Below are 25603 nucleotides of genomic sequence, written 5' to 3' on the forward strand. Positions count from 1 at the left end.
GCCCCTGGAGAACTCTGCATTATGGGAAGTGGAGTCCGAAATGTGGCGAGGCGTGGCGGGCTCCAAAGCGAGCTGCAGGACTGGGACTCGGTTTCCCTGCGGCCCGGGTTGGCTCGCTGGTCATTGGCTGAGCGGGGCGGATCTGGTCCTGCTCTTCCCCGCCCCCAGTGACACAATAGCAGCTCCCTCCAAGATGGCGGCGGCGACGGCGGACCCGGGAGCTGGGAGCCCGCAGGTTGGAGACTCCTCCGGCGGGGCCACTGGGTGCGGGTTGCCATCCCCAGGGGAGCAGGAACTGAGCCGGCGCCTGCAGCGCCTGTATCCCGCGGTCAACCAGCACGAGACGCCGCTGCCGCGTTCCTGGAGCCCCAAGGACAAGTACAACTACATCGGCCTCTCCCAGGGCAACCTCCGCGTCCACTATAAAGGTATCGGCCTTCTGGCCGAGGGGAGGAAAAGGCCAGAGAGTCTACGGGGTAGCTGTGCTGCCCAGCCGGTGCTCCATCATGTCCCTTCCCTAGCTCGGGTGCTCCGGGTTGGGCCTTAGCTCCTGTAGGGTGTCTAGGGTGGTGGAGCTTACCAGGCCAGGGATTGACTGCCTTGTCTGCTCTGCCCTGAGACGCGGTGTCAGGAGAACCGCAACAGGTGTCCGAACCAGTTCTGGGCTGGACCTTCTTCCCAGGGCCTTCCTGCTTGTCCTGAGGTAGCTCCAGGGACTCTAGCTGAGCCCTTTACCACTGCTTAGTTTCAAAAGTGTCTGAAGAAAGGGGTGGTCACATCCCCTCCATCAACCAGAGGTCCATGAGTTTGCTTACCTGCCAAACATCCCAGACAGGGCCTGAGGTTCTGCTCAAAGTCCTGGGAGCATCTTCCAGGGCTGCCTCTCCCTCCCCTATTCTTCCAAGTGGGCTGCCTGTGTCCTGAAGAGTCTGCTAGCAACACTAGGAAATCTCTCATGTAGGCACCCACATTGCATGTACCCTCCTGTGGTTTCTGTGGTGGACAGAGTCCCAAGCAGGGCTGCTGTGCTTAGGAGGAGGTGAAACAAAGGTGGGAGGTTTATGTTTTTGCTTAGTTGTTGTCTAATTATTTCTTGGACTGTGCGAGGGCTTCCTCTGGCTGTGAAGGGGTAAAGTTGCCATGGAGCAGAGAGGAATGAGGCTTCCATTTGTGTCTCCCTCTGCTGAAATTTCTTCCTTGCCCTCTTCTATTAGGTCATGGCAAAAATCACAAAGATGCGGCGTCAGTGCGTGCCACCCACCCCATCCCTGCTGCCTGTGGAATTTATTACTTTGAGGTGAAGATTGTCAGCAAAGGAAGAGATGGGTAAGCCCCTCCTGACCACCTTGCCCCCAACACTGAGCTGTTCCCTGTGGTCAGAGTTTGAGGTCTCCTGGTTGACGCTTGTGCCTGTATGAGCTGCTGAGCTTCTTCATGGGTCTGGGCTGCATAGGGTTGAGTAGTGGGTCCCTGTTACCCAGCTGTGGTCATGACCTGGTCTAAGCAGTAGATTTTGATGGCAAGTAGGTACATTTTGTAGAAGAGGGGCTTCTCTTCGGTGATGATGTAATGACTGTTTCCCTCACAAGTCAGGGAAACAACTAACAAGTTTACATTAACAGTTCAGCGTCCGGAATGAAGTTCCTCCGTCGTTGTGTGGTGTTTGTCACTTCCCTCCTTTCGCACTGCTGCTGTATTCAAGGTTCCTTTTTATGGAATTTAGTCATGTAGAGGCCCCTGGGGACTTCAAAGAGATAGTAGAGTCTTTGCAGCATTCATCAAAGCTGTGGCAACCACTGGCCTGTCATCTTAGGGTAAACAGCATGGACATGGTCAGAATCAGGTGACCTTGCTACTCATAAACTTGTTTTTCAGTCCAGTGACTTGAACACCAGTTGGACCAGCTTTAGGAAGGTCCTCATTAAAGTCAGCATCGGGGAGGCTCCCTAGTTTAGGGTGATCTAAGCAGATACAGGAAATCGGAGGGGAAATTTTTCATTTCTCTTCCTTTTCTTCTCCTAGTTTTCCTCCTTTTTTCTGGTGATTATCACAAAGCAGGTGTTTAAGTTACGAAATAAAATGATTTTAGCTGCCTTGGAAAGATTTTCCTCATCAGACCTTAGGTCTGGTTTGGGTGGTTTGCCAACCCCACCAGTGACCTTTGTTCCAACCATGAAGGTGTGTTCTTTAGCATTCAGAATACTTCCTTTCTCAAGGGACAGTCCCCCTTGTGGTACATGTAAAATGCATGGCCAGGGGGCTTTGCTAGGGGCAAGGCTGCCGGAGTTGGAGCTTTGTCTGCTTCCTCGGTGAAGTTGTAACATCCCTGCCTGGGAGGCCTCTGTGGTTGTGGATAGTAATGGGGCTTCCATCTGCTTGTCTGTTCTCTAGGGAGCTAGGCCAGCATCTGAGCCACCTTTAATCCCAGAATTCTGTGATTCTGAAATTCTGACCATGGCGAGCTATTGCATCTTTTACTTTTATCCCCATGTAGTGAATTTACAGATAGAGAGTTTATATTATTGGAGCTCTTTATTTATTTATTTTTAAATATTGTTATTTATTTGGCTGTGCCAGGTCTTATTTGTGGCATGTGGGACCTTAGCCCCCCAACCAGGGATTGAACACAGGTCCACCTGCATTGGGAGCATGGAATCTTCGTCACTGGACCACCAGGGAAGTCCCTATCGGAGTCCTTTAGAGACCCCAGTTCGATTCCTGGGTCGGCAAAGTCCACTACAGAAAGGATAGGCTCCCCACTCCAGTATTCTTGGGTTTCCCTTGTGGCTTAGCTGGTAGAGAATCTGCCTGTGATGCAGAAGGCCTGGGTTCAATCCCTGGGTTGGGAAGATCCCCTGGAGAAGGGAAAGGCTACCCATTCTAGTATTCTGGCCTGAAGAATTCCATGGACTGTATAGTCCATGGGGTCGCAAAGAGTTGGACATAACTGAGCGATTTTTCACTTTGAACCTTTTATTTTCCCTTTCCACTGTCCAATACAAGCACATACATTTAATGTGCTTGAACTCACATGAATAAGAATGGCTTCTTAAGATGAAACAAACATGGCAAAAATAGTTGCAGCATAGACGGAAACGTTGGTGCTTCAGTTTTATATTGCCAAAGAAGTGGATTGGCATGTCCTAACCTTTTAGGTAGGAAAATGGATCATTTTGGATAACAGCTGAGCTAGTAAAAGGAGAGAACAGTTTTACAGAAGGGGAGTATTTAATAGCAGAGACCCGGTTTCCTTCACCTGGCTTTTAACTTTCAGTTATAAGTGGATCTTGCTGTAAAAGACCCTGTGTCTTGTCAGATTGTCATACTGTCGGTGTTGCCTGCAAATCCGCAGAAAGTTGAACATCTTCTCCCAGCTTTCCCAGCAGTTTTACATGTGGTAAATATAGCTGTGAGGTTGACCTGGAAACCTCAGTCTTAGAAAGGTCACAAGTCATGTATGATTGTGGTGGCCTGCTTTAGTTGACCGCTTTCAGAGGAAAGGTGTACGAATGTCCCCTATAGCCTCTCTGTGGAATTATTGAAAGCCTTCTCATGGCTAGGATATAGCCAGACGGGCCAGGTGTGGTTTTGAAGAGGCCAGGGGCTGTTCCAGGGCAGACAGTGATCAGCTTGTTTCCTGTTTGCCGTCAGTGTTGAAGATGTGTTTCTGACCTGGGTTTGGTCCACGACCTAGGTGTTAACAGGTTGTGTAGCTTTCCTGTATTATCTAGTTCCATCTTCACGGCACCTCTGGAAAGTGGCTGGAGCGGATGATGATGTACCTGTTTCATGGGTGAGCCCTGAGCCCCAGGGATGTTTGGCCACAGGGCTTAGGGTGTGCAGTGGAGTAACCTAACTTGTCAGTTGCCTTCACCTGATCCCAGACACATGTGTCCACACTGCAGCCACCTTTCCCTGTTGCATTCTTCCCCTGGGTAGAGAGAATGTCCAGTCAGAGTCTTAGGAGGCCCTAGTGTTCTTAGAGAGCTGAAAGGTACTTAGTGCTGAGTGGGGCCAGAGAAGTGTGGCATGCGGTGGACTGGGCTTGGTTGACTTACCATTCTGCTGGATCTGTAGACCTGTTTCTCTATAGATTGGGGGAGAGGATTCCTTTTTAAAAGGTGTTGATGAACCCAGCCATCAGTGTCACCGTCTTCCAGAAAGGCCTTTGTTCTGAAGATGCCTTTTGTAGAAGAATATACTTCAAGTGTGCCTGATTCCCTTATGGCTCAGACAGTAAAGAATCTGCCTGCAATGTGGGAGATCCAGGTTTGATCCCTGGGTCGGGATTCCAGGGGTTGGGAAGATCCCCCGGAGAAGGAAATGACAATCCACTCCAGTGTTCTTGCCTAGAGAGTTCTGTGGACAGAGGAGCCTGGCAGGCTCCAGTCCACGGGGTCACGGAGAGTCAGAGGTGACTTTCACTTTCAAGTGTGTCTAGTTAAAAGATTTCATTTCAAGGGTTATATTGATTTGTACCTGCTATGTGCCAAGTGCATGCTTAGTACAGGGAGAACAACAGGAAAGCCTGCACAAGCCAGCCTTGTCCTCAGAGAGCCTTTGGCCTACCTACGAAAGAGTGGACTGAAGGGCTGTCTGCATGAGGAAGCAGAGCCTGGGCATGGTTTTGAGGGATGAGTAGGAGTTTCTCAGCAGGTGAGATCTGTTGGACTTAAAATGAGCCTGGTTGGAAACTGGCTTGACATCTGGGCACTCCTCACATATAAGGGAGGGCTGGAGAAGGAAGGGGTTATATTTGAGCTAATAGCTGGGCTCACACTGAAGGGTTTCAGCTGCATTTTGCCGAGTCACCAGAGCTGGGAACCCCAAGAGGAGACATCGGAGCCCTGCCACTGGTGCCAGGAGATAAGGGCATCTGGGTTGATCTTGTTAGGAAGCCAAGGAGGCCCTGAAACTGAGGGTCCCTGGGGAGTGACGTGCTCAGGCAGAGTTTGTGGACCTTTGGGTGTCTCCGGCTCTTAGTGATGACACATGGAGGGTGTGGCTGGCCAGGCTGACAGATGCTCCAGTGTGACCCTCAAAATAGACTGTAACATCATCCCAGTGGCAGCGGCGGCGGCCTCCTAACATGTGATGAGTGGCTCTGCCCAAGAACAGCAAGCCTGGGCTAGAGCACCAGATGGAATCGTGGGGGTGGGGGGCTCTCCTCTCCTCTGCAGCTGGTGCTCAGGCCCTGTGGCCCTCTGGCCACAGCCAGCCTGCCTTTCCTTGCACTTGTAGCTGACTTTCTTTGGCAAGTCAGCAGTGTGGTCATCCATTAATTCTCCACATCACAGTGAAGCATGCATCGTTTTGTCCCAGTACCAGGCCTGGGCCCCAGGAACACAGGCCTGAGGCCCATCTGGAGAGGAGGCAGATATGCCTGTGCACATGACCTCACAGGGTGGTGTAGCAAAAGCCCATCCATGATGTGTGCCGTCCCCAGGGGTGGCCCAGAGGTTGGACTTCCTCCTATACCTGAGAGTTTGGGAAAACTTCATAGAAGAGGTGATGATGCTGAATCTGGAAGGGCAGGTTGGAGTGTTCCAGGTGAACAAAGGGAGAAGCGAGGCCCTAGACAGAGGGAGCAGTGCATCAGTGGAACACAGAGCGTGAGAGAGGCAGGGGCCAGGTCAGAAATACCTGCCCAGTGTGCCTTGGCCAAGGAGCTTGGGCTTATCCTGAGGACAGCAATGTATGAGGACTTTGGATCTGCCTGCACTTTTGAGAGTGGATAGGGGAGAAGAGACTCCACTGGTCTGGTTCCACCAGGCCCCGCTGGCTGAGATCCCAGTCTGGTGCGGGCTAGTGATTTTAGGTCGTTGATTCCAGCCACGGCTTCCCTACAGCAGTTATCTTTTCTCTCTCTTGGCTGGCCTCTCTCCTATTTGGTGGGATGCAGAGGTAGGAGTTTGAAGACTGGTAGCCAGAGTGACTTCTCAGAGGCGAAAGGCCTCTGTGTGTGCTGGTATTCTCTGGTACTCTTGATTGGTTAAGTCCCATCTGAAAGGCAACCCTGTCCATAATTTTCTGTGGAGACTCAGAGATCCACTCACCCAATTAAGACCTCACCTGCCATGTTTCTGGTTTGGTGAGCCACTTGAGCTCAGGCCTTCCAGTGAGAGGCAGCCTGTAGCTGGCCGCTCACCCTGGGATTCTCCATTCCAGTCTCTGTGCTGTGTACAGTGCAGTTGAGAAACTTGGTGCCCATCTGTGGACCTGGGGAAGGCCTTGTCCTGCCAACCCTGAGAAGTTGGTGCTGTCTTTGCCCAAGGCAGCTGCTGACGGTGGTTGTTCCTTGTTCGCACTGACTGCCCCCCAGTGCTGATGGCCTCCTGGGCAGACACTGACTGCATCTCTCCCTAGTAACACGTGGCACTGTTTCTGGAGACCCAGCATATTGAGGCTCTGGAGCAGCTTGGAGCCTTGTATCGCTGACCTGTGTTGGGTGTTAAAGCCCAGGTCTAGTTGGGTGGGTGTACTCAGGTGTGATCTGGTCTAGAGCAAGAAGACTGGAGTCCACATGGTGTCTACTTTTCTGGTAAGACCTACTCCTGCCCTGAGCACATCTGGGCTTCCCTGAGACCTCCCTGCCCATTGTATGTCACCACCCAGGCTCCACTGGTGAGCTGAGTGGGGAGTGTGGCTTCTTTCTTCAGAACTGGGGACTTTCTTGTCAAGGATCAGCCTGTAGAGAAATTTATAAAATTCACTTCACGCCTTCCCCCACCCCCTACACCACACCCCCATCATTTTTTGTTCTCAGGCATGTTTGGTCTATTCCCTGGATAGGTCACCACGTAAGGGGGATTTCCCATAAGAAGGGCGGCAGGAGCTCTTTGGAGTGGAGCAAATAGGAGGATGGTCTCAGCAGCTCTGCATTTCAGGCACCATGTGCCATCCTATTCTGGGACCATTGAGAAGGAATCAGGGGCCCCAGAGTGGGTCTCTATAGTCAGAGGTCAGTTAGAAAGAAGGGACCAACTGCTCGGAGAGGGGTGGATAGCACCACGTCTAAATGCAAGGATGTTCCTCTGCCGCCCTAGAAATTTTGCATCCATCTAGCTCCAAGATCCTTGGTGTTTTGTTGTAATTGAAATGTGAGGTGGTGACTCTGTTGCTAGAAAAGAGGCAGTGGGGTGGGGGGCTTGCTGCTGGAACAGGGCCCAGCCCCATGCCAGGAAAGAGCTAGTTAAAATATGCTCTGGACTGTTTAGGGAAGCAGGGGAGGGTTAAGTCTTTGTGTTCTTCACATGCTGTCTGCCTCTCCTACCTCTTGGACCTTAGAGATGTCTTGGGATTCAGAGAAGTTTACTTTAGGTTATGGACGCCAAGTGTCAAGGCTCAGATACCTGCACTGTCTGCTCAGCTTCCATGGAAAACATTATGAACCAATAGCAGCACTCATTCTTGTCCAGACAGAGCCCCAGAAGTTTTCTTACTGCCCAGCACACCAGGCAGCTACTGTCTTTTTGTCAGAGTTTCATATGATACAGAAACCTACTGCTCCTTGGGGCAGAGACAATTTCAGATGAGAAGAGATGGAGAGAGGAGAAAGGCAGTGTGCCCCGATGGTCTGAGGGCTCAGCTTTTGTCTTCTGGAGAACATTGCTGAGGCCAAGCTGAGCCAAGAGGAAAGAAGTAGAGGAGACAGTCTGCTGAGTAGAATTGGTTATAAACCAGTTTACAAAGCCATGTGTCTGAAATTGGCATGGGCTATTCTATACGGTGTTCTCTTTTAATATCAACTGTTGTGTCAGGAGTTTATTGGTAGTTATATATGCCTTGCTTTTTCTTTTTAACCAAAATGTATTTTTATTTACCTATAATTTTTTTTAACTGTAAAAAAGTACTCTTGCAACACCTGACACTGTACATTTTAAAAACAGCAGAGGGAACAGAGAGATGCAGGTTTGAACAAATGCAGGTTATTGCCGTTGTGTACGTTGTGTCATTTGGGAACATTGCAGAGAACAGAAAATGATTTCAGGTACTTTAAGCAGGTAGGGGGTTTATTACATGGAATTCAGTGCTTTCAAAATCATTAGGACTTAGTTTCCAGGTAATGGCAGGCTACTCGGATAAAACCCTGTGCTGAGAATGATGAAAAGATGCTAACTTACAAACAAGCAAACTCAAGGCCAGTTTCTGGATGAATACCTATAACTAGGGAGCTAAGGGCACTGTCTGAGCACTTAAGAGCATTTGCTGTGTCCACACTCAGCTCTGCTCCAGCTTTGACACACAGTGCCAGAGAGGTTAGTGTCTGGAGCTTATGGGTTGTGGGGGCCTGGGAAGAACCTGCTCACATTAAGGTGGGGTGCCAATGGGCTATACTTAAGGGCAGTGTATTTGGTTCTGAAATATGATAAGCTCTGTAAATTCAAGGCTTGGTCCTTGGGTTTCCCAAGAGATTCTTTAAGGAAGGAGGCAGAATCCAGGGTTATGAATAACCTGCCTGGAGCCACCCATGGGGGCTGTTCTGCCTGCTCCTGTCTCGTGGGCTCTCTGGGTGCTTTGATGGTGCTGGTGGCAGTGGACGCATGAGGGTCTCCAGACACACATTCAAAACCACCTTCCTCCCTGCACACACATCCTGTCTCATGACTCCTTTGCCTTCAGATTTGGTCTTCCTTGGATGTTGCTGGGTTGGGTCCATTCATCTCTGTAATACTCCTCCTCTTGGGGGAGTCAGTGGGCTGCACAGAGTTGGGCTTAGTTGTGACCAGAGTTGGTCGCTGGGTGGCTTCCTGGCAGAGGGGCAGGGTAGAAAGATGACTGCTGGAGAAGCAGCTTGTACATGAGGTACAAGTGTCCTGATGGGCTGTGGCTTTAAGCAGGCCCATCAGACCACAAACTAAAATCCCCAGCATCAAATATTAGCTCTCATTTCAGAACTAAATATCAGTTGGAGTTTTTCCTGAAATGTCTCCCATGGACCATTTTGTAATCACGACCCCAGTTGTTTTTCAGTCACTAAGTGCCTGACTCTTTGCGACCCTGTGGACTGCAGCATACCAGGCTTCCCTGTCCTTCACCATCTCCTGGAGTTTGCTCAGATTCATGTCCATTGAGTCGGTGATGACCCCAGAGGTCCCCTCTGATGTGGAGGCGTTGATTTCTTATCTGGGGCAGATTCTGATATGAACAAGATTGCCAGCCTTCCGATCTGTGGCTGAGGTGTTAGATGTCAGGATGAAACTGTCTGGTGAGATTCCAGCAGCACCTCGTGGGGCTGAGGCAGGGGACAGGGCAGTGGTGACAGACCCTTTGGCTTGAGTGGCTCAGCAGCTGAACTACCTTCCTGCAGCTCGCAAGAGCCATCTCAGCCCTGAGGCTGAGGAGCTTGTCCGTTCTTTCCTCCTTGTCACATCCTACCAGAGCTCTGTGGGCCTGGAGACAGATAGTTGATGGAGCTTAAATTAAAAATGTTCAGGGAATTCCCTGGTGGTCCAGTGGTTAGGACTCAGCATTTTCACTGCCAGGCCAGGTTGGATCCCTGATTGGGGAACTAAGATCCCTAAAGCTGTGCAGCGTGGCTGGAAAAAAAAAAGTTCAGGTCGCATAGTCTTGGTTCATATATCTAATGTAACATTTGTTAAAAGTGTCTCTGGGCTTGCCAGCCATAAAATCCACCTTCCCTCAAAGGGGAAGTTGATTAAAGTAAAAAAAGAGCTAGATGTATCTTCTTCACTCTTGTTATCTGCTTTGTGCTTCTGGTGAGGGACTTCTTTCTCCTGGCCCCAATACGAGGCCTGGATACTCTGCTGCTTTTCCACTGAGCTCTGTGCCAAGCCCTACTTGTCTCATTTGGAAAAGCCAGATGAGACTAATGCTAATGCTGGCCTGCAGGGCCATATGGGTGTTTTTGGTGACTCCCATGTGTGTGCTAAAATAAATACAACATTAAACATGCCATTTTGACCATTTTTAAGAGTAAAATTCAGTGGTATTAATTGTGTTCAACTTGTGCAACTATCACTACTGTTTTCCAGAACTTTTTCGTCACCCCAGATAGAAACTCTGTGCCCATTAAGCAATAACTCCCCATTCCGCCCCCACCCCAGCCCCTGGTAACCTCTAATCTCCTTTCTGTCTCTATGAATTTGCCTACTGTAGATATTTCATATAAGTAGAAGCATATGGCATTGTCCTTTTATGTCTGGTTTATTTCATTTAGCATAATGTTTACAAGGTTTATCTTATGCTGTGACCTGTGTCAGAATCTTATTCTTTTTTATGGCTGTTTGTATTTACCACATTTTCTTTATCCATTCATCTGTTGATGGACACTTGAGCTTTTTACATCTTTGACTATTGTGAATAATGGTATAATGAACATTGGCATACAAGTATCTGTTTGAGTTCATCTTTTCAATTCGTTTGAGTGTATACCTAAGAGTTGCTTGAGTGTATACTTAACAGTTCCCTGGTGGCCGAGCAGTTGGGGCTTTGCACTTTTTGCAGCCAGGAAAAAAAAAATTTGCTTGATTGTTCTGTTTAACTTTTTGAGGAATCACCAGTTTGTTTTCCACAGTGACTATATAGTTTTATATCTCTACCAGCAGTGTGTGAAGTTTCTAATTTCTTTACTTTTTCACCAATAACTTACTTCCTTTTTCCTATCTCCCTTCCTCTTATCCTTCTTTATTTCCTTCCCCACCCTATGTGTGAATTAATATCTATCCTATGTGTGAATTAGTATCTCATTTTGGTTTACATTTCTAATGGATTAGTAATGTTGAGCATCTTTTCATGTATTTACTGGTCACTTGTATATCTTTGGAGAAATGTCTACTCAAGTCCTTTGGCTAGTTTATAATTGAGTCGTTTGTCTTTTTGTCATTGAGTTGTAGGAATTCTGTATATTTTTGAATGTTAGAGCCTCATAAGGCTATGATTTAGAAATATTTTCTCCCATTTTCCAAGTTGTCTTTTCACTTTTTGTTTTTTAACCTTCCTGCACAGCTTGTGAGATCTTAGTTCCCCAACCAGGGATCAAACCCGTGCTCCCTGCATTGGAAACGTGAAGTCCTAAGCACTGGACCGCCAGGGAATTCTCTCTTTTTACTTTCTTGATAATGACCTTTGATGCATAAAAAGTTTTAATTTTGATAAAGTCCAATTCATCAATTTTTTTTTTTGGTGCTCATACTTTTGGTGTCATATCTAAATCCGTTGCCTAAACCATGGTCATGAATCTTTTAAGTGTTTTATTATTTTAGCTCTTATATTAAGATCATTGATCCGTTTTGAGTTAATTTTTATGCAAGATATGAAGTAGAAATCCAATTGTCTCACCACCAATTGTTGAAGAGACTATTCTTTCCCCATTGAATGGACTTGGCACCCTTGTTGGAAGTAATTTGGCTGTATAAATTTAATTCTGGACTTTCAATTCTTTCCTACTAGTCTATATACACTATTTTGATTACTGTTATTCTGTAGTGAGTTTTGAAATCAGGAAACAGAAATCTTTTAACTTTGTTCTTTCTTTAATATTGTTTTAGCTACTTGGGATCCCTCGCAAGTCTGTCTGGATTTTGAGGGTTCTCTTTTCCACTTCTACAAAAAAGACTGTTGGAATTTTGGCAGGGATTGTGCTGAATCTGTAGACCAACTTGGAACATATTAACACTTTTCATCTACAATATGAAGTCTTCCAGTCCATGAACACAGGATGTCTTTCCATTTATTTTTGTCTTCTTTAATTTCTTTCAGCAATGTTCTGTAATTTTTTGTGTACAAGCCTTTTCACCTCCTTGGTTAAATGTATTCCTGAGGGTTTTGTTTGTTTGTTTGATTTTAGATGCTATTGTAAATGGAATTGTTGTCTTAATTTTACCCTTTAAGTGTTCAGTGTTAGTATATAGAAACACAGCTGCTTTTTGTGTGTTGATTTTGTATCCTGCAACTTGGGTGTTTTATTAACTCTAGTAAGCTACCTGTGTATCATTTGGGATTCTCTCTATATAGGATTTTCTATATGTAGGGTCATGTTCTCTGCAAATAGCAGTAGTTTTACTTATTCCTTTCCAATTTTTATACCTTTTATTTTTATTTTTTCTTGTCTAATCAATCTGATTAGAACTTCCAGTGCAGTGTTGAATAGCAGGGGTGAAACATTGACATCCTCGAGTTGCTCCTCATCTTAGGGGAAGTTTTCAGTCTTTCACCGTTGGGTATGTTGGCTGTGAATTTTTTCTAAATGCCATTTATCATGTTGAAGAAGTTCCCTTTTATTCCTAGTTTTCTGAGTGTTTTTATCATGAAAGGGTGTTGGATTTTTCAGATGCTTTTTGTGTCAATTGAGATGATCATGTAGTTTGTTTTTTTCCTTCATTCTGTTAATGTGGTTTATTATATTGATTGATTTTCTTATGTTAAATTGCCTGTGACTTCCTGGCATAAATCCCCTTTGGTTGTGGTATTAATCCTTTTAATGTTGTTGAATTTGGTTTGCTATAGTTTTGTTGAAATTTTGTGCATCTCTGTTCAGAAGGTGTATTGATCTATAATTTCCTTTTCTTGTGGTGTCTTTTCTTGATGACTTTTGATCACGGCTCCAGGGTCTCGCCCATTTTGGGCTTGCATCTGGGTACAGCACGCTTGGAACAGTACCCAAACATTATTCGGCCAAGATCTGAAGTCTCTAGGTGAGAGCTAGGAAAGCACTTAGGAGACTGTTAGTCCAACCTGTCTTTTTCTGACAGGGAACCTGAGCTGTGGGGTGAAATCCAAGACTCAGTCCTGAGTTAGGCTGGAGTGTCTGAGACCAGGCTTCAGAGTGAGGTGTTGTCTCTGGAGCCCAGCTGCCAAGTGTTCCTGTCACTTTAGAATCCTCGTGCGCTTCTCTTCAGGAGGCAGGAAGGGAATATCAGTCTTGTTGCCAAAGAGGTTCCTTGGGTGGAGTGCTCCAAGCTGTCTTTCCTGTCAGGGTGGGGGCTTACAGCACGGGGTGGTCTCCTCCCTCCAGGCCTTGTTGTACATCTCTGGAGGTGTGAGAGTCCAGAGGCCTGCTTTCTAAGGTCCTGTCTTCTGTCCACCCCCAAGCTTGCCTGGGTCATGGAAGAATCTCCAGTCAGTAAGAGCTGTGCTGAGGCTCTGTCACTGTGTCCACGGGGTCTCCTGAGGGTGTGCCCTGGGAGGTGCTTAGGATGTACCAGGGGCCATGTGAGTCAGAGCCCCAGCTCCTCTGCTGAGCATGGAGTTGGACCCTTTTTGGCTGTTTCTGCAGGTGTGCTCTTCTCATGCAGCTTCCGCTCTCCTGTCAAGGTTCAGGGAAGTAAGAATACCGAGAAGCTGACACGAAGGCCCAGTGCCCCTTTGTGTCTCCCTGGTTTTGAAATGTTGTGCTGGGACAGCCCAGGGAGAGTGATGGCTGAGAGCCAGCAACCTCCTCAGTGTGCAGCCATCAGCTGGCTCTTGAAAATGATTTTTTCTATGACTCTCAAAGTAATTTATGTTAATTGTAGAAAATCTGGAAAACTAAAGAGAAAGGAGAAGAATGCAAGCCGCCTGGAGTATGCTTGCGACTCTCCGCATGACTGCAGTGGATCCAGTGGACTGTTGCTTTTGTGGGAGAGTCAGCAGAGCTGGTGGAGGGCAGCACAGGCCCCGGAAACCACCAGTCCATTCTCCAGGCTGGTCGTCTTGCAGGGCCCCAGTTTACTTCTGCTGCCTTAGGGTGGACCTGGCGATGGTCTGCAAGAGCTACTGCTGCCACCGCGCATCCTTTGTCCTGCTCTTGGGTGGATCCCCACCCAGCGTGGCCCAAGCAGGGTCACTTGGCGCCCTCTTCTCTGGAACCTGACAGAGAGGCAGTCACTCTTCAGGCTCACGTGTTTTTTTGCGGGAAAGGATAGAGACTGAGGTGGATGCTGACTGATGGCCTCCCTACCAGGGTAGCTTGTTGGTTGTCTCTCTATATTTATTGGCTGTCTAATATGATAGACACATGATTGTTTTCATTGCGCTGCCATATTGGAAGAAAGGAGAAAATCAGATGGGCTTAGCTTACTTTCAGTTATTTTATGAGGTAAATAACTTTTCCTGCAAGCTCCTCAGATGTATCCTGCTGCTTGAAAAGAAAGCCCTGGTGGGGATGTGAACTGTTGGGGAGCTAAGCTCTGTCTATTCTAGTCACTGGCTTGGGGAGCGAGAGCCCCTCTTGCCTCCCAGGAGACCATGGCAGCCTGTGTCTGTGTTCCTAGCATTGCTTGACTTTTTGCCAAGAAGGAGGCAAATGCTCACCTCCTTTCTCCTTGGAAATTCCATGTAAAACAGACATTCCTTTTTAGATGTCCCAAGATTGTCTTCCAATCCATGTGTGGGCAGATGTTTTTCCATTTGTGTCTTTTTATGTTTATTTATTTATTTAAATTTAAAAAATGTATTTTTCAGCCATGCCACGTGCCTGTGGGATCTTAGTTCCCCAGCTAGGGATTGAACCCAGCCCCCCTGCAGCAAAAATGCTAAGTCCTACTGGTCACTGGACTGCCATGGAGCTCACTATTTGTGTATTTTTAAATTTCAGCAACATTTTAGGGGGTTTAGTGTATAAGCTTTTTGCCTTCTTGGCAAAGTTACTTCCTAAGTATTTTATTCTTTCGACGCTATTGTAAATGGAATTATTTTCTCTTTCCCTCTTTTGACTGTTCAGTGTTAGTATGTTGAAACACAGCTGCTTTTTGTGTTTTGTTTTTGTGTCCTGAAACTTTGCTGAATTTGTTTGTTCCAACAGTTTTTTGTGGACTCTAGAATTTTCTACGTATAGAATCGTGTCATCTGCGAACAGAGATAGTTTTACCCATTCCTTACCAATTTGGATGCCTTTTTATTTCTTTCTCTTGTCTAATTGCTTTAGCTAGAACTTCTGATATTCTGTTGAATAGAAGTGGTGAAAGCAGGCACCTTTCCTGTTCCTGATATTAGAGGGAAAGTCTTCAGCCTTCCACCATTGAATATGATATTAGCTGTGGTTTCCTCGTATAAGACCTTTTATTATGTTGAGATTGTTTCCTTTTATGCCTAGTTTGTTGAGTGTTTTTGAGAAGTAATATACCATACAGTCCAGTGTACAATTCAGTGATTTTTAGCGTCCTTATAGTGTTTTTTCCCCTCTTTGCCTATCTTAAACTGGTTGGATAACAGTTTTCAAGTGTATGAATACTTGCTAGAAGGCTGCATGTTTTTGAAATTTTAGGACATCATACTTTTGGAAAGACTTAATGTCACACAGTGTTTGAAGAGTTGGGACTCATCCCCTTGAACTCTGACTCAGCCTGACCTCATGTGAATGTTTAGGGTCCGTGGGGCTGCTCCCGGTGTCACTCACAGGGGCATGACATTCAGGGGTGGAGACTGGTCTCTTCAGGGTGCTCTACCCTTCGCTTACCTACTCAGATTCTCAAGATGACCCTGGGGCTTGTGCAGAGGCTCCCAGGCCATCTGCTGGTAAACACTGCCCCAGCTGTGGGGGTAGAGTCTGTAGGAAGGTGTTGAGGGGTAGCTGCCAGAGGTGGAAGAGGCTTCTCCTGTCAAGAGATCTAAGCACCTTGTGTTTGAGTGCATGTGCCTTAGTAGTTCCCTGTTCTCTTGGGATGTTGTGGAACCAGAGCTCTGTTGCTGGTGGCCAAGCATATTTTCCCTGGATGACCCTTGACCTCCCCTATTTGCAGTAGCCCTAAGCAGTAGGAGTCACCTACTGGTTCAAACACATAAGGCTTCATCTTAGTGTCAGGAAACCTGTATGTGAGGGGTGGGATCGCATGTGGTTTTGGGCTCTAAAATAGGGCAGGATAAGTGGCCTGGCATCCAGGTTAGGAAAACTCCAAACTCCTGGCTCTGTTGCACTTGCATGTGTTGATTGATGACTGCAGGGCGGCGGGGTCATTTGCTGTTTGGTCAGCGATGGCATAAAGGGAATGGAGACCACCTCTTGGCAGCCTTTTCCATGTAAAGTCAGGAAGCTGATTATTTGGGCTGCCATTTTTCTGGGAAAATGTGCAGGTTCTAGCCTAATGGGAATCCTGCCAGCAGGCTTACACAGCTTCTGCTCTTGATGGTCGTCGAAGGTCCCCTTCTGGCAAGAAGTAGCAGGCAGTTTGAGAGTCTCAAATCCTTTGAACCATAGAAGCCTTTCTTTGAAGTGTTGTTCCTTCCCCTTTTCTCTTTTCCCTTCCCTCTCCTTTCCCCTAACCCTTGCAGGCCAGTTATTAGGGCCATGTGTTGATTGGTATCATTCATGGGTTCTGCCCACAAAGATGCAAAAGCTGGTTTTGGGGGAAAATGGGGAGGTTAGAGCCTTCCTTCCTGCTCCTCCAGCACCCTTTGCTGCAGCCAGCCAGAGAAGGGCATTCCATTTCCTGCAGATAGAAGGCTCACAGGTTCTGGACCACCATGTGGTGGGGACTCTGGTAGTGTTAGGATACTGGTCCATATGTTTCATGGAACATGCCGGAAGAGGAAAAGAAGAGTCCAAGATGGAGAAACGTATTTGAGGTGGTTCCTTGCACAGTTACTACAGGGAGCAGTTGGAATGTAATTTCCAGCTACTTGGAAGTGGTCAAAATAAGGCAACCCCATGTGATTGCTTTAAAAGAAAAACATTTTTAGTGTGGTAAAATATGCATCACATAAATTTTACCATTTTAATTATTTTTAAGTGAACAATTCAGTGGCATTAAGTACACTCACATTGTTATGCAACCAAAAGTTACACCTTCGCCATCTTGGTTGCTGTTTTCACTGTTGTGATCTTCTCAGCTACATCTTGATGCTCATATGTGGTTAACATCAGGCATCGTATGTGGGTTTCTAGTATTTTACACTTAGATGGTGGTGACTTGTTTCTCTAGTTTCTGAGTTCTTGGGGAAATACCTTACTGTGTCTTTGTATACTACACATATATAGACTAAAAAAACCTATTCATTCCCTTCTCTGACCTTCCCTCTCATGAGTGCAACTGAGATATCTTTGACAGAGTTGCCCAGCACGGGTCCCACATGGCTGTGGCTGCGTTAGTGTTTAGGTTCCTGGGTGGAAAGAGTAGAGGGTGGATCTCCGGGGCCTCACACACTATCACCTTCAGCTTTGGATGATTAAAGAGGCCAGTAGTGAACGTATGGGGCAAGGGTAGTTACTTTGGAGACCTCAGAGAAGAAACCCTGTGTGAGGGGTCTTTATGACTCTGTATGGATCCAGCTGGCTGTACTTTTTCCCTGTCTTGGTTCTTACTGAAGAGTGACTTGTCCCTGTGGCTTAATCTTGCATTATTCTGCCAAACACTCTATAGGATTGAACTACTTACTTTAGGTACTTCTTGGGAATAGATTCCACAGCCTTAGCTGGGAGCCAGAAGCCAAAGGATGGGAAGCAATGATTCCAGGAAACTTTCCTCTGAAACTGAAGCCAGTGATTCCTGGTTGTATACACTACCTCCTGTTTTTCCAGCTGCTTAAGTCTTTGAGAGATTTCCATTAGAAAATCAAAATACAAAGGTTCTCCAAGATCCACTAGTGTGTTAAAGGAGTCTCTGCATTCGTTGCTTTTCCTGTTTTTCTTTTACCAAGAAATACTTGAGAAGGGAGTTCATAACCATTTGCTAACCAAAATGTTTGTGTGTGTGCTTTTTCAAAGGTACATGGGAATAGGACTCTCAGCTCAAGGCGTCAACATGAACAGACTTCCTGGTGAGTCACTGGCTAAGAGAACATTTGTTCTGGTCTCTTGATCCATTCTGTGATGAGAGTCATGGTGGCAGCCAGCAGGCTGGAGAGGACTTTGTTTGCTGGCTGCCTACCCATCAGGCCAAGCCATTGGGTGGAGGATCCTAAAAGGTAGCCACTGGGCTGGGATGGCATGGGCTTCTGTTCCAAAAATGAACTGGCAAATGATTGTCCTTCATGGAATTTGAACTGTTTACAGTCAGAACCAAGCGACCTGAGCTTGCTCCCTGTAGGGATACGCCTCAGTAGCCCTCACTCCCATTGGCCTTTGCTTGACCAGTCTGGGACTCTGGCATTTTGGAGAGGAAGGCTGCCATCAACCTTGGTCCTGTTTTTACTTTACCATGTTAATGGCCAAAGCCTTAAGGGACCTCCCACGTGGAAGACAGTTGTCTTAATAAATAGGATGTGCGTGAGACTTAGGCTTATAGTCAGCAACCTCACATTTATAAAGGAGCACTCTGGGCCCTGCTGGTGGAGCACCCAGGCGCCCTTTCAGTTGTTTTCTGCCCAGCAGCTCATGCCCAGGCCTGGGCTAGGCACAGTTGAGAGGACTAAAGCCTCTACCAGAAGCTAGTGGATTCTAGAAGATGGTCCCAAATTCATTTGTCACTTGAGTGGCCTAAGTGACAAGGTGCTCACTACCCTGACTCTGTCAGGTAGGCAGGCAAAGTCTCTATGTTTTTGCCTGGGCCCTCTCTAGTTTTTGTGCCTCTGACACAAAGAAGGCAGCTGGCTTTTTCCAAAGAGGGAACACCACTTAAACCTTCTGGTTTTTTTCCAATCTGTGTTTAATATCACTCAGGCTTTTTTTTTTTTTTCTAATTGACTCCTTTCAAGCACTAGAAATCTTGACTTGCTCAGGATTGATTACAGTTGTCAGGAATCTGACTTTTTAAAAAATTTGGCTTCAATCTGAGCAAAACTGGCCTTTAGTTATTAATCAGAATGTGTGTGGCATGTTTGGCCTCTTTGTGCAGCATGCAGCTGTGATGTTTGTTATTCTAGCCTTGGCCGACTAGAGTGTTCATAGCTCTGCCTCTTTGTGAACAGGGAGGTTAGAAAGATAATTTCCCGTCAAGGATAAACTGATTCTTAATCTTTGTCTTGCACTGAATATGCTCTTGAACTTTTGCATGGCTTTGGTTGCAGAGAAAAGAGGCTTTTATAGGTTCATTACACAAAAATAACTACTATAATCTGTTATTGAGTGGGACCTTAAGCAATTCTGAACATTGGTTAAATGAATTTTTGTTAATCTATGTGAAGGAATACTGTGCAGCCATGAAAAGAATGAGGAGCCTCTTCAGGTACTGCTTTGGAGTAATCTCTGGGATGTATTATTAAGTAAAAAATATAAGGCATAGAACAATGTATATTATGCTACCAAATGTTTTTTGAAAAAAGGGAAAATGTGCATCACTATATTTGTTTGTACATGTATAGAATATCTTTGGAAAGTTGAAGAAAAACTTAAAATATCAGCTGTCCCTTGAATCAGGGTGACTGGGGAGAGGACTGGGAAGAAAATTTTTCCCTTTTGAAGTTTCAGATATTCTTTCTTGTGAATATGTTATCTGTTTTAAAATAAATAAATAAAATTAAAATAACCAAAAGCCCCTTCATCAAGAAGTCCTCATGCCTGTCTTTTAGCTGGTCTCGGGATGCGGTCTTTTACCATGTGCAAAAGCGTGGTATTCTGGGTTCCACACGTTCATCCTTCTTTAGCAAGAACCGTTTTCACATGGCCACTGGCTTCAGGATCCAGGGCGTGGAGCATATGAGGTTAGAAGGGGTTCAAGGGCTGCCTGAACTGACCTGAAACTCTTGAGATGGAGCCGTGTGGAGCTGGCTTAGTCTCTTTGTCTTGTTCATAAGATGGGGCTTTTGACCCCTCTGGACTGCTTAGAGGTCAGCTGAGGGTCACATGCTTTGACATTGTTAATGCAATGTTGTTGTGAAGTCAGACTCTGCCTGGGTGCAGGAGGTGACTCTGTAGGGAGAAGGGGCTTGGGGACAGTGGGTGAGGTGTTAGTTCCCGCACTAACACATCAGGAGAACTAGCGCCGTGTTTACATCCTCACGGCCACATCTGTCTTTTGCCAAGAGAAAGGAGCCTCGGTGTTCTGTGCATATGGCACCTGTCTTCGTTTTCACTCTGCCTGCCAGCTCCTGAGGGTTTTTCTTCCTGCCATATCTGATCATCTCCCTGATAATTCCATAAGGTGGAAACTAGGAATCAGGTTGCATCTAGGCAGGGAGTCACCCTAGGAATGATGGCTGCCTCTGGCTTTCCTGGATATAGGACTGGCTGAGTGGCTGGGCAGACCTGGCACAGGACAGATGTAGGGACAGAGGGGAGACACCCCCTCGCTTCTTAGGAATGATGGGGGCCTGCCACTGTTCACCTCAGTGCTGTGTTTGGAAGATCAGAATCCCCTTTGGTGCTTTCCATTTTCTGGGGTCACTTTGTGTGTGTGTGTGTGTGTTCTGGGGTCACTTTGTGTGTGTGTGTGTGTGTGTTCTGGGGTCACTTTGTGTGTGTGTGTGTGTATGTGTGTGTATGTGATGAGCATACGTTCTCCAAAACCAGAAGAATCATCATTCAAAAACGGTTATACCTGAAACTACTTGCATGTATTTTGGTGGTGAAGTGAGAGATGGAGGATGATAGTAGTTAAAACCTTCCTTCCAGATGCATCTCATTTCCAAGAGGCCATTGGTTGAGAGGAAGGCTATTTGGACCGTTTAGATGTATGGTTGGTGGGAGGGGAGTGTTGGTGGTGGCCTTAGCTGTGTCTAGAATTGTAGACTTTGGTATTAACTCCAGATGAGATGTTAGAGGGGTGGTGTATCTCTTGATAGCTTCAGGTGTACTTGGTGGAGGGTGGTGGTAGGGATGGTTATGGTTCCACAACAGTGTGAAGTGCTACTTCCCCCTGGCATTTAGGGACAAATAGGAGTCTGCCAGATGGTTTTGGGCAGTGATACCATGGGGCCTGTGAGTGCATCTCTTAAGTTATCTGATGTGATGGGTTGGTTTCCTAGGAACAGTCAGGATGAGCCAGTGGAGGGAAGAGTCTTACTACTATGGCAAGGGGCCTAGACTTTTATATATATAGGCAGTGGGGGCTGCAGGACTGTTTTGTTGTTTTTTTAATTTTTATTGGAGTGTAGTTGATTTACAGTGGTGTGTTAGTTTCAGGTGTATAGCACGGTGAATCAGTTGTACATACAGCCACTCTTTTTTTTTTTAAGATTCTTTTCCCATATAGGCCATTACAGAGTACTGAGCAGAGTTCCCTGTGCTATACAGCAGGGTTTTTAAAAATTATTTTAATTGGAGGATAATTATAGTATTGTGATGGTTTTTGCTGTACACCAGCATGAGTCGGCCATAAGCATACTTGAGTCCCCTCCCTCCTGAACCCCCTTCCCACAGCAGGTTCTTATTATTTATCTGTTATATATATAGTAGTGTATATATGTTAGTCCCAGTCTCCCAGTTTATCCCTCCCCCACCTTATCACCTGATAACCATAAGTTTGTTTTTTATCCTTGACTTTACTTCTGTTTTGTAAATGAATTCATTTGTATCTTTTATTTTTTGTTGATTTATTCCCCCTACCCCTTTTTTGGCATCTGTGTGGAATGTGGGATCTTAGTTCCCCGCTTGGGGATTGAACCTGTGCTCCCTGCGTTGGGAATGCAGAGTCTTAACCACTGGACCACCAGGGAAGTTCGTACCCTTTTTTTTTTAGATTCCATATATAAGCGGTAACATGATGTTTATCTTTCTGTGTCTGACTTACTTCACTCAGTATGACAGTCTTTTGGTTCATTTATGTTGCTGCAAATGGCATTATTTTGTTCTATTTTTTTATGGCTGAGTTGCAGGAGTGTTTTAAGCAGAGGCAAAATGCGATCAGGTTTGCTAGTTCAGGAGTACCTAATTTAGAGGAGGCCTTCTAGAAGGGGTCAAGGCCAGACTAGGGCTCTTGGGCAGTAGGAACTGTAAGAGCTCAGGCATGTCAGGGAGCATCAGGAGGTGGTAGATTATGGTTTATTAAAAAAACTTCCTTTCCTTGTCCTAAAATTTTGAACTGGAAACATTTCATTAGAAGTGGACAGTTAAATTTTTAAATGCCTGTGAGTGTATACTGAGGTAACTCAATATATCTGGTTTATTTGAGAAGAATCCTACTAGGTCTTTGGGAGGGGTTCCTTATTTTCATTGCTGTATGTGTAGATTATTTTCTCTTTGCAAGTTTAGAATGATTTATCAGTGAATCCATCAGGGCCAGTTGCTCTTTGGGAGGACATTTTTTGTGTCCTCTTGCTCTCTTATTAGCTGGTTCAAGTAGCAGCTTGTTTCCTGCAGCATTGCTTTTAGTATATTCTGCTTTGCCCGTCTGGTTCTCTTAATTTATAGGAAAATGACTGTGATTAATGTTATCAGAACCTAAAAGCACCTTCGTGATTGATCTTTTAGATTAATTTAATCCATTTTGTTAATTATTAAAAAAGAACAATCACTGTTATCAATCTTGTTTTCCTATGTAGTTTTAAATTGAGATATAATTAACATCCAATAAAATTCACTCCTTTGAAGTATATAATTCCATGGTTTTAGTATAGTTACAAAGTTGTGCTACCATCACTACTGTCTAATTCCAGATTATTTTCACCATCCCAGATAAAACCCGTTAATAGTCTTTGCTGGATTTTCTGTCCTTCTGGCCTCTGGAAATCACTGATCTACTTTCTGTCTCCATGAACTTTTCCTGTTCTGGAGATTTCATATCAATGGAATCACATAATACGTGGCCTTTTATGACTGGCTTCTTTCTGTTAGCATAATGTTTTTGAGGTTCATCTACACGGTAGTATATATCAGAGCTTCGTTCCTTCCTCTGGCAGAATAATACTCTGTTGTATGGACATATCACATTTTGCTTATCCATGTATCTGTTGATGGTCATTTGGGTCGTTTCCATATTTTTTCTGTTATAATTGATGCTTTTATAAACATTTGTATACAAGCTGTTGCGCAGACATGTGTTTTTATTTCTGACTATACGTAGGTGTAGAAATACTGGGTCATATGGTAACACTGTTTAGTCATTTGAGGAACTACCAGACTGATTTTCATGGTGGCTGCCCCATTTACATTTCCCACTAGCTTGTGTATAAGGATTGATTTCTCCATATCTTTGTCAATACTTGTAATTATCTGACTTTTTTATTATAGCCACCCTATTGGGTATGAGGCTTCCCAGGTGGTGCTAGTGGTAAAGAATGCCTGCCAATGCAGGAGACGCAAGAAACTTGGGTTTGATCCCTGAGCCGGGAAGATCCCCTGGAATAGGAAACGGCAACCCACTCCAGTATTCTTGCCTGGAAAATTACATGGACGGAGGAGCCTGGCGGGCTACAGTCCATGGAGTTGCACAGAGTCAGACACTTTGAGCAGACATGCAGCAGCCATGGGCATGAAGTGGTGTCTCATTGTGGTTTTCATTTCATTTCCCCGACTAATAATATCAAGCCTCTTTTCATTGCTTATTGACCATTTATCTATCTTCCTCGGAGAAATGTCTATTAAATATCTTTTCCTTTCTTTTTTTTTTTTGCCATACCATGTGACTTGACTGTTTTTAAGTTGGATTATTAATCTTTTTATTATTGAGTTGTAAGAGTTCACTTCATGGGAAACAGATGGGGAAACAGGGTCAGACTATTTTTTTGGGCTCCAAAATCACTGCGGATGCTGATTGCAGCCATGAAATTAAAAGACGCTTACTCCTTGGAAGGAAAGTTATGACCAACCTAGATAGTATATTAAAAAGCAGAGACATTACTTTGCCAACCAAGGTCCGTCTAGTCAAGGCTATGGTTTTTCCAGTGGTCTGGTATGGATGTGAGAGTTGGACTGTGAAGAAAGCTGATCGCCGAAGAATTGATGCTTTTGAACTGTGGTGTTGGAGAAGACTCTTGAGAGTCCCTTGGACTGCAAGGAGATCCAACCAGTCCATTCTGAAGGAGATCGATCCTGGGTGTTCATCGGAAGGCCTGATGCTAAAGCTGAAACTCCAAAACTTTGGCCACCTCATGTGACGAGTTGACTCACTGGAAAAGATTCAGATGCTGGGAAGGATTGGGAGTGGGAGGAGAAGGGAACGACAGAGAATGAGATGGCTGGGTGGCATCACTGACTCGATGGAGATGAGTTTGAGTGTGCTCCGGGAGTTGGTGTTGGACAGGGAGGCCTGGCGTGCTGTGATTCATGGGGTCGCAAAGAGGCGGACATGACTGAGCGACTGAACTGAACTGAAGAGTTCTTTATATGTTCAGGATATATGTTTCTTGTCAGTGACTTGATTTGCCATTTTTTCCCTCTATTCTTTAGGTTGTTTTCTTTTCATATTCTTTCTTATTATGATTTATTATAAGATATTAAATACAAATCCTTGTGTTATACAGTGAAAGTGAAGTCTCTCAGTCGTGTCCGACTCTGTGACCCCATGGACTGTAGCCCACCAGGTTCCTCTGTCCATGGGATTCTCCAGGCAAGAATACTGGAATGGGTTGCCATTTCCTTCTCCAGGGGATCTTCCCGACCCAGGGATCGAATCCAGGTCTCCCGCATTGCAGGCAGACGCTTTAACCTCAGAGCCACCAGGGAAGCCCGTGTTATACAGTAGGACCGTGTTTATTTTATATGTCATAGTTTGTATTTCCTAGTCCCAGCAGCAGCAGTCCCAAAGTCCTAATTTATACCTTCCCTTATCCCTCCTTTCCCCTTTGGTAACTGAAAGTTTGTTCTTTATGTCTGTGAATCTGTTTCTGTTTTGTAAATAAACTCATTTGTATCATGTTTTAGATTACACATTTTGGTCATGTCATATGATATTTGTCTTTCTGACTTCACTTAGTATGATGATCTCTTGCTGCAGATGGCATTATTTTGTTCTTTTTTATGGCTGAGTAGTATTTCTGTGTGCGTGTGTGCGCGTGCGTGGCATGCACGCACGTACTAGACGGTCTTTTCTTTTGTTCTTTTATATTTATTTTTATTTATCTGGCTGCCCCAGGTCTTACTTGCAGCATGTGGGGTCTTTAGTTGCAGCCTGTGAAGTCTTAGTTGAGGCATGCGGGATCCAGTTCCCTGACCAGGGATCGAACCCAGGCCCCCTGCATTGGGAGCGTGGAGTCTCAGCCATTAGACCACCGTGGGAGTCTCTTTCATTCTTTTCTTTTGTCTGGACGGCGTGGCATGTGGGATCTCTGTTCCCAGACCAGGGATCAAACCTAGGCCATTGCAGTGAGAGCACTAACCACGAGTTCTAACCACTGGGTTTCCAGGGCATTCCCATCTGGGTCTTATTCTTGATTAGAACTTATAATAGCTGGGTGACATGGGTATGGAGACAGTGGAGTCAGTTTTCTCCTTCCTTGAGGGACCCAGCAGACTCTCTGTGGCCCCTGAATGGTTGATGGAGCTTTGCTAGGTCCTGAAAGTTTAATGAAGGGGCAGCTGAAGGGCCCTCCAGGCAAGAGTGTACAACTCACTCCTTTCTCCACTCTGAGCAGATTGCACTTCCAGGATTCTCAGTGTTTTGCTTAAGTGAACCTGCTTGCCCCAGAGTGAGGTTTAGCTTCCTGCAAAACCCAGATCCTCATGTGTTCCCAGTCTCTGTTGACAGTCACTGTCCACCCTGGCCCCTAAGTAGGATCCTCCCTCCTTTTCCCTCATCAGTGGTTCTGCTACTCTTAAGCATCTCTTTAATCTGGCCTCCCTCTCTGTTCCTCCACTGCGCCTCCAGCCTCGATAGCTTCTCCGCTGGGCTATTTTCATGGCCTCCTGATTAAT

The 25603-nt window shown here is 45.7% G+C and overlaps 1 protein-coding gene across 2 annotated transcripts in view; it reads left to right on the top strand.

Annotated features, from left to right (window-relative positions):
• The first annotated feature begins 25 nt into the window (after positions 1 to 25).
• RANBP10 (RAN binding protein 10) overlaps positions 26 to 25603 on the top strand; it is a 57274-nt gene continuing 31696 nt past the window's right edge. The window contains exons 1-3 of one of the 2 annotated variants that reach the window (XM_088830232.1): positions 26 to 428; positions 1215 to 1326; positions 17642 to 17694. In XM_088830232.1, the coding sequence (XP_088686358.1) occupies positions 41 to 428; positions 1215 to 1326; positions 17642 to 17694 (553 nt within the window). In that variant the 5' untranslated portion in view covers positions 26 to 40. The remainder of the gene's footprint in view (positions 429 to 1214; positions 1327 to 17641; positions 17695 to 25603) is intronic. The other variant, XM_055412511.2, reaches the window with a different exon arrangement.

Source organism: Moschus berezovskii, chromosome 22, assembly GCF_049115385.1.
Source record: "Moschus berezovskii isolate FMDL1 chromosome 22, NW_MosBer_1.0, whole genome shotgun sequence".
Taxonomy (NCBI): Eukaryota; Metazoa; Chordata; class Mammalia; order Artiodactyla; family Moschidae; genus Moschus; species Moschus berezovskii.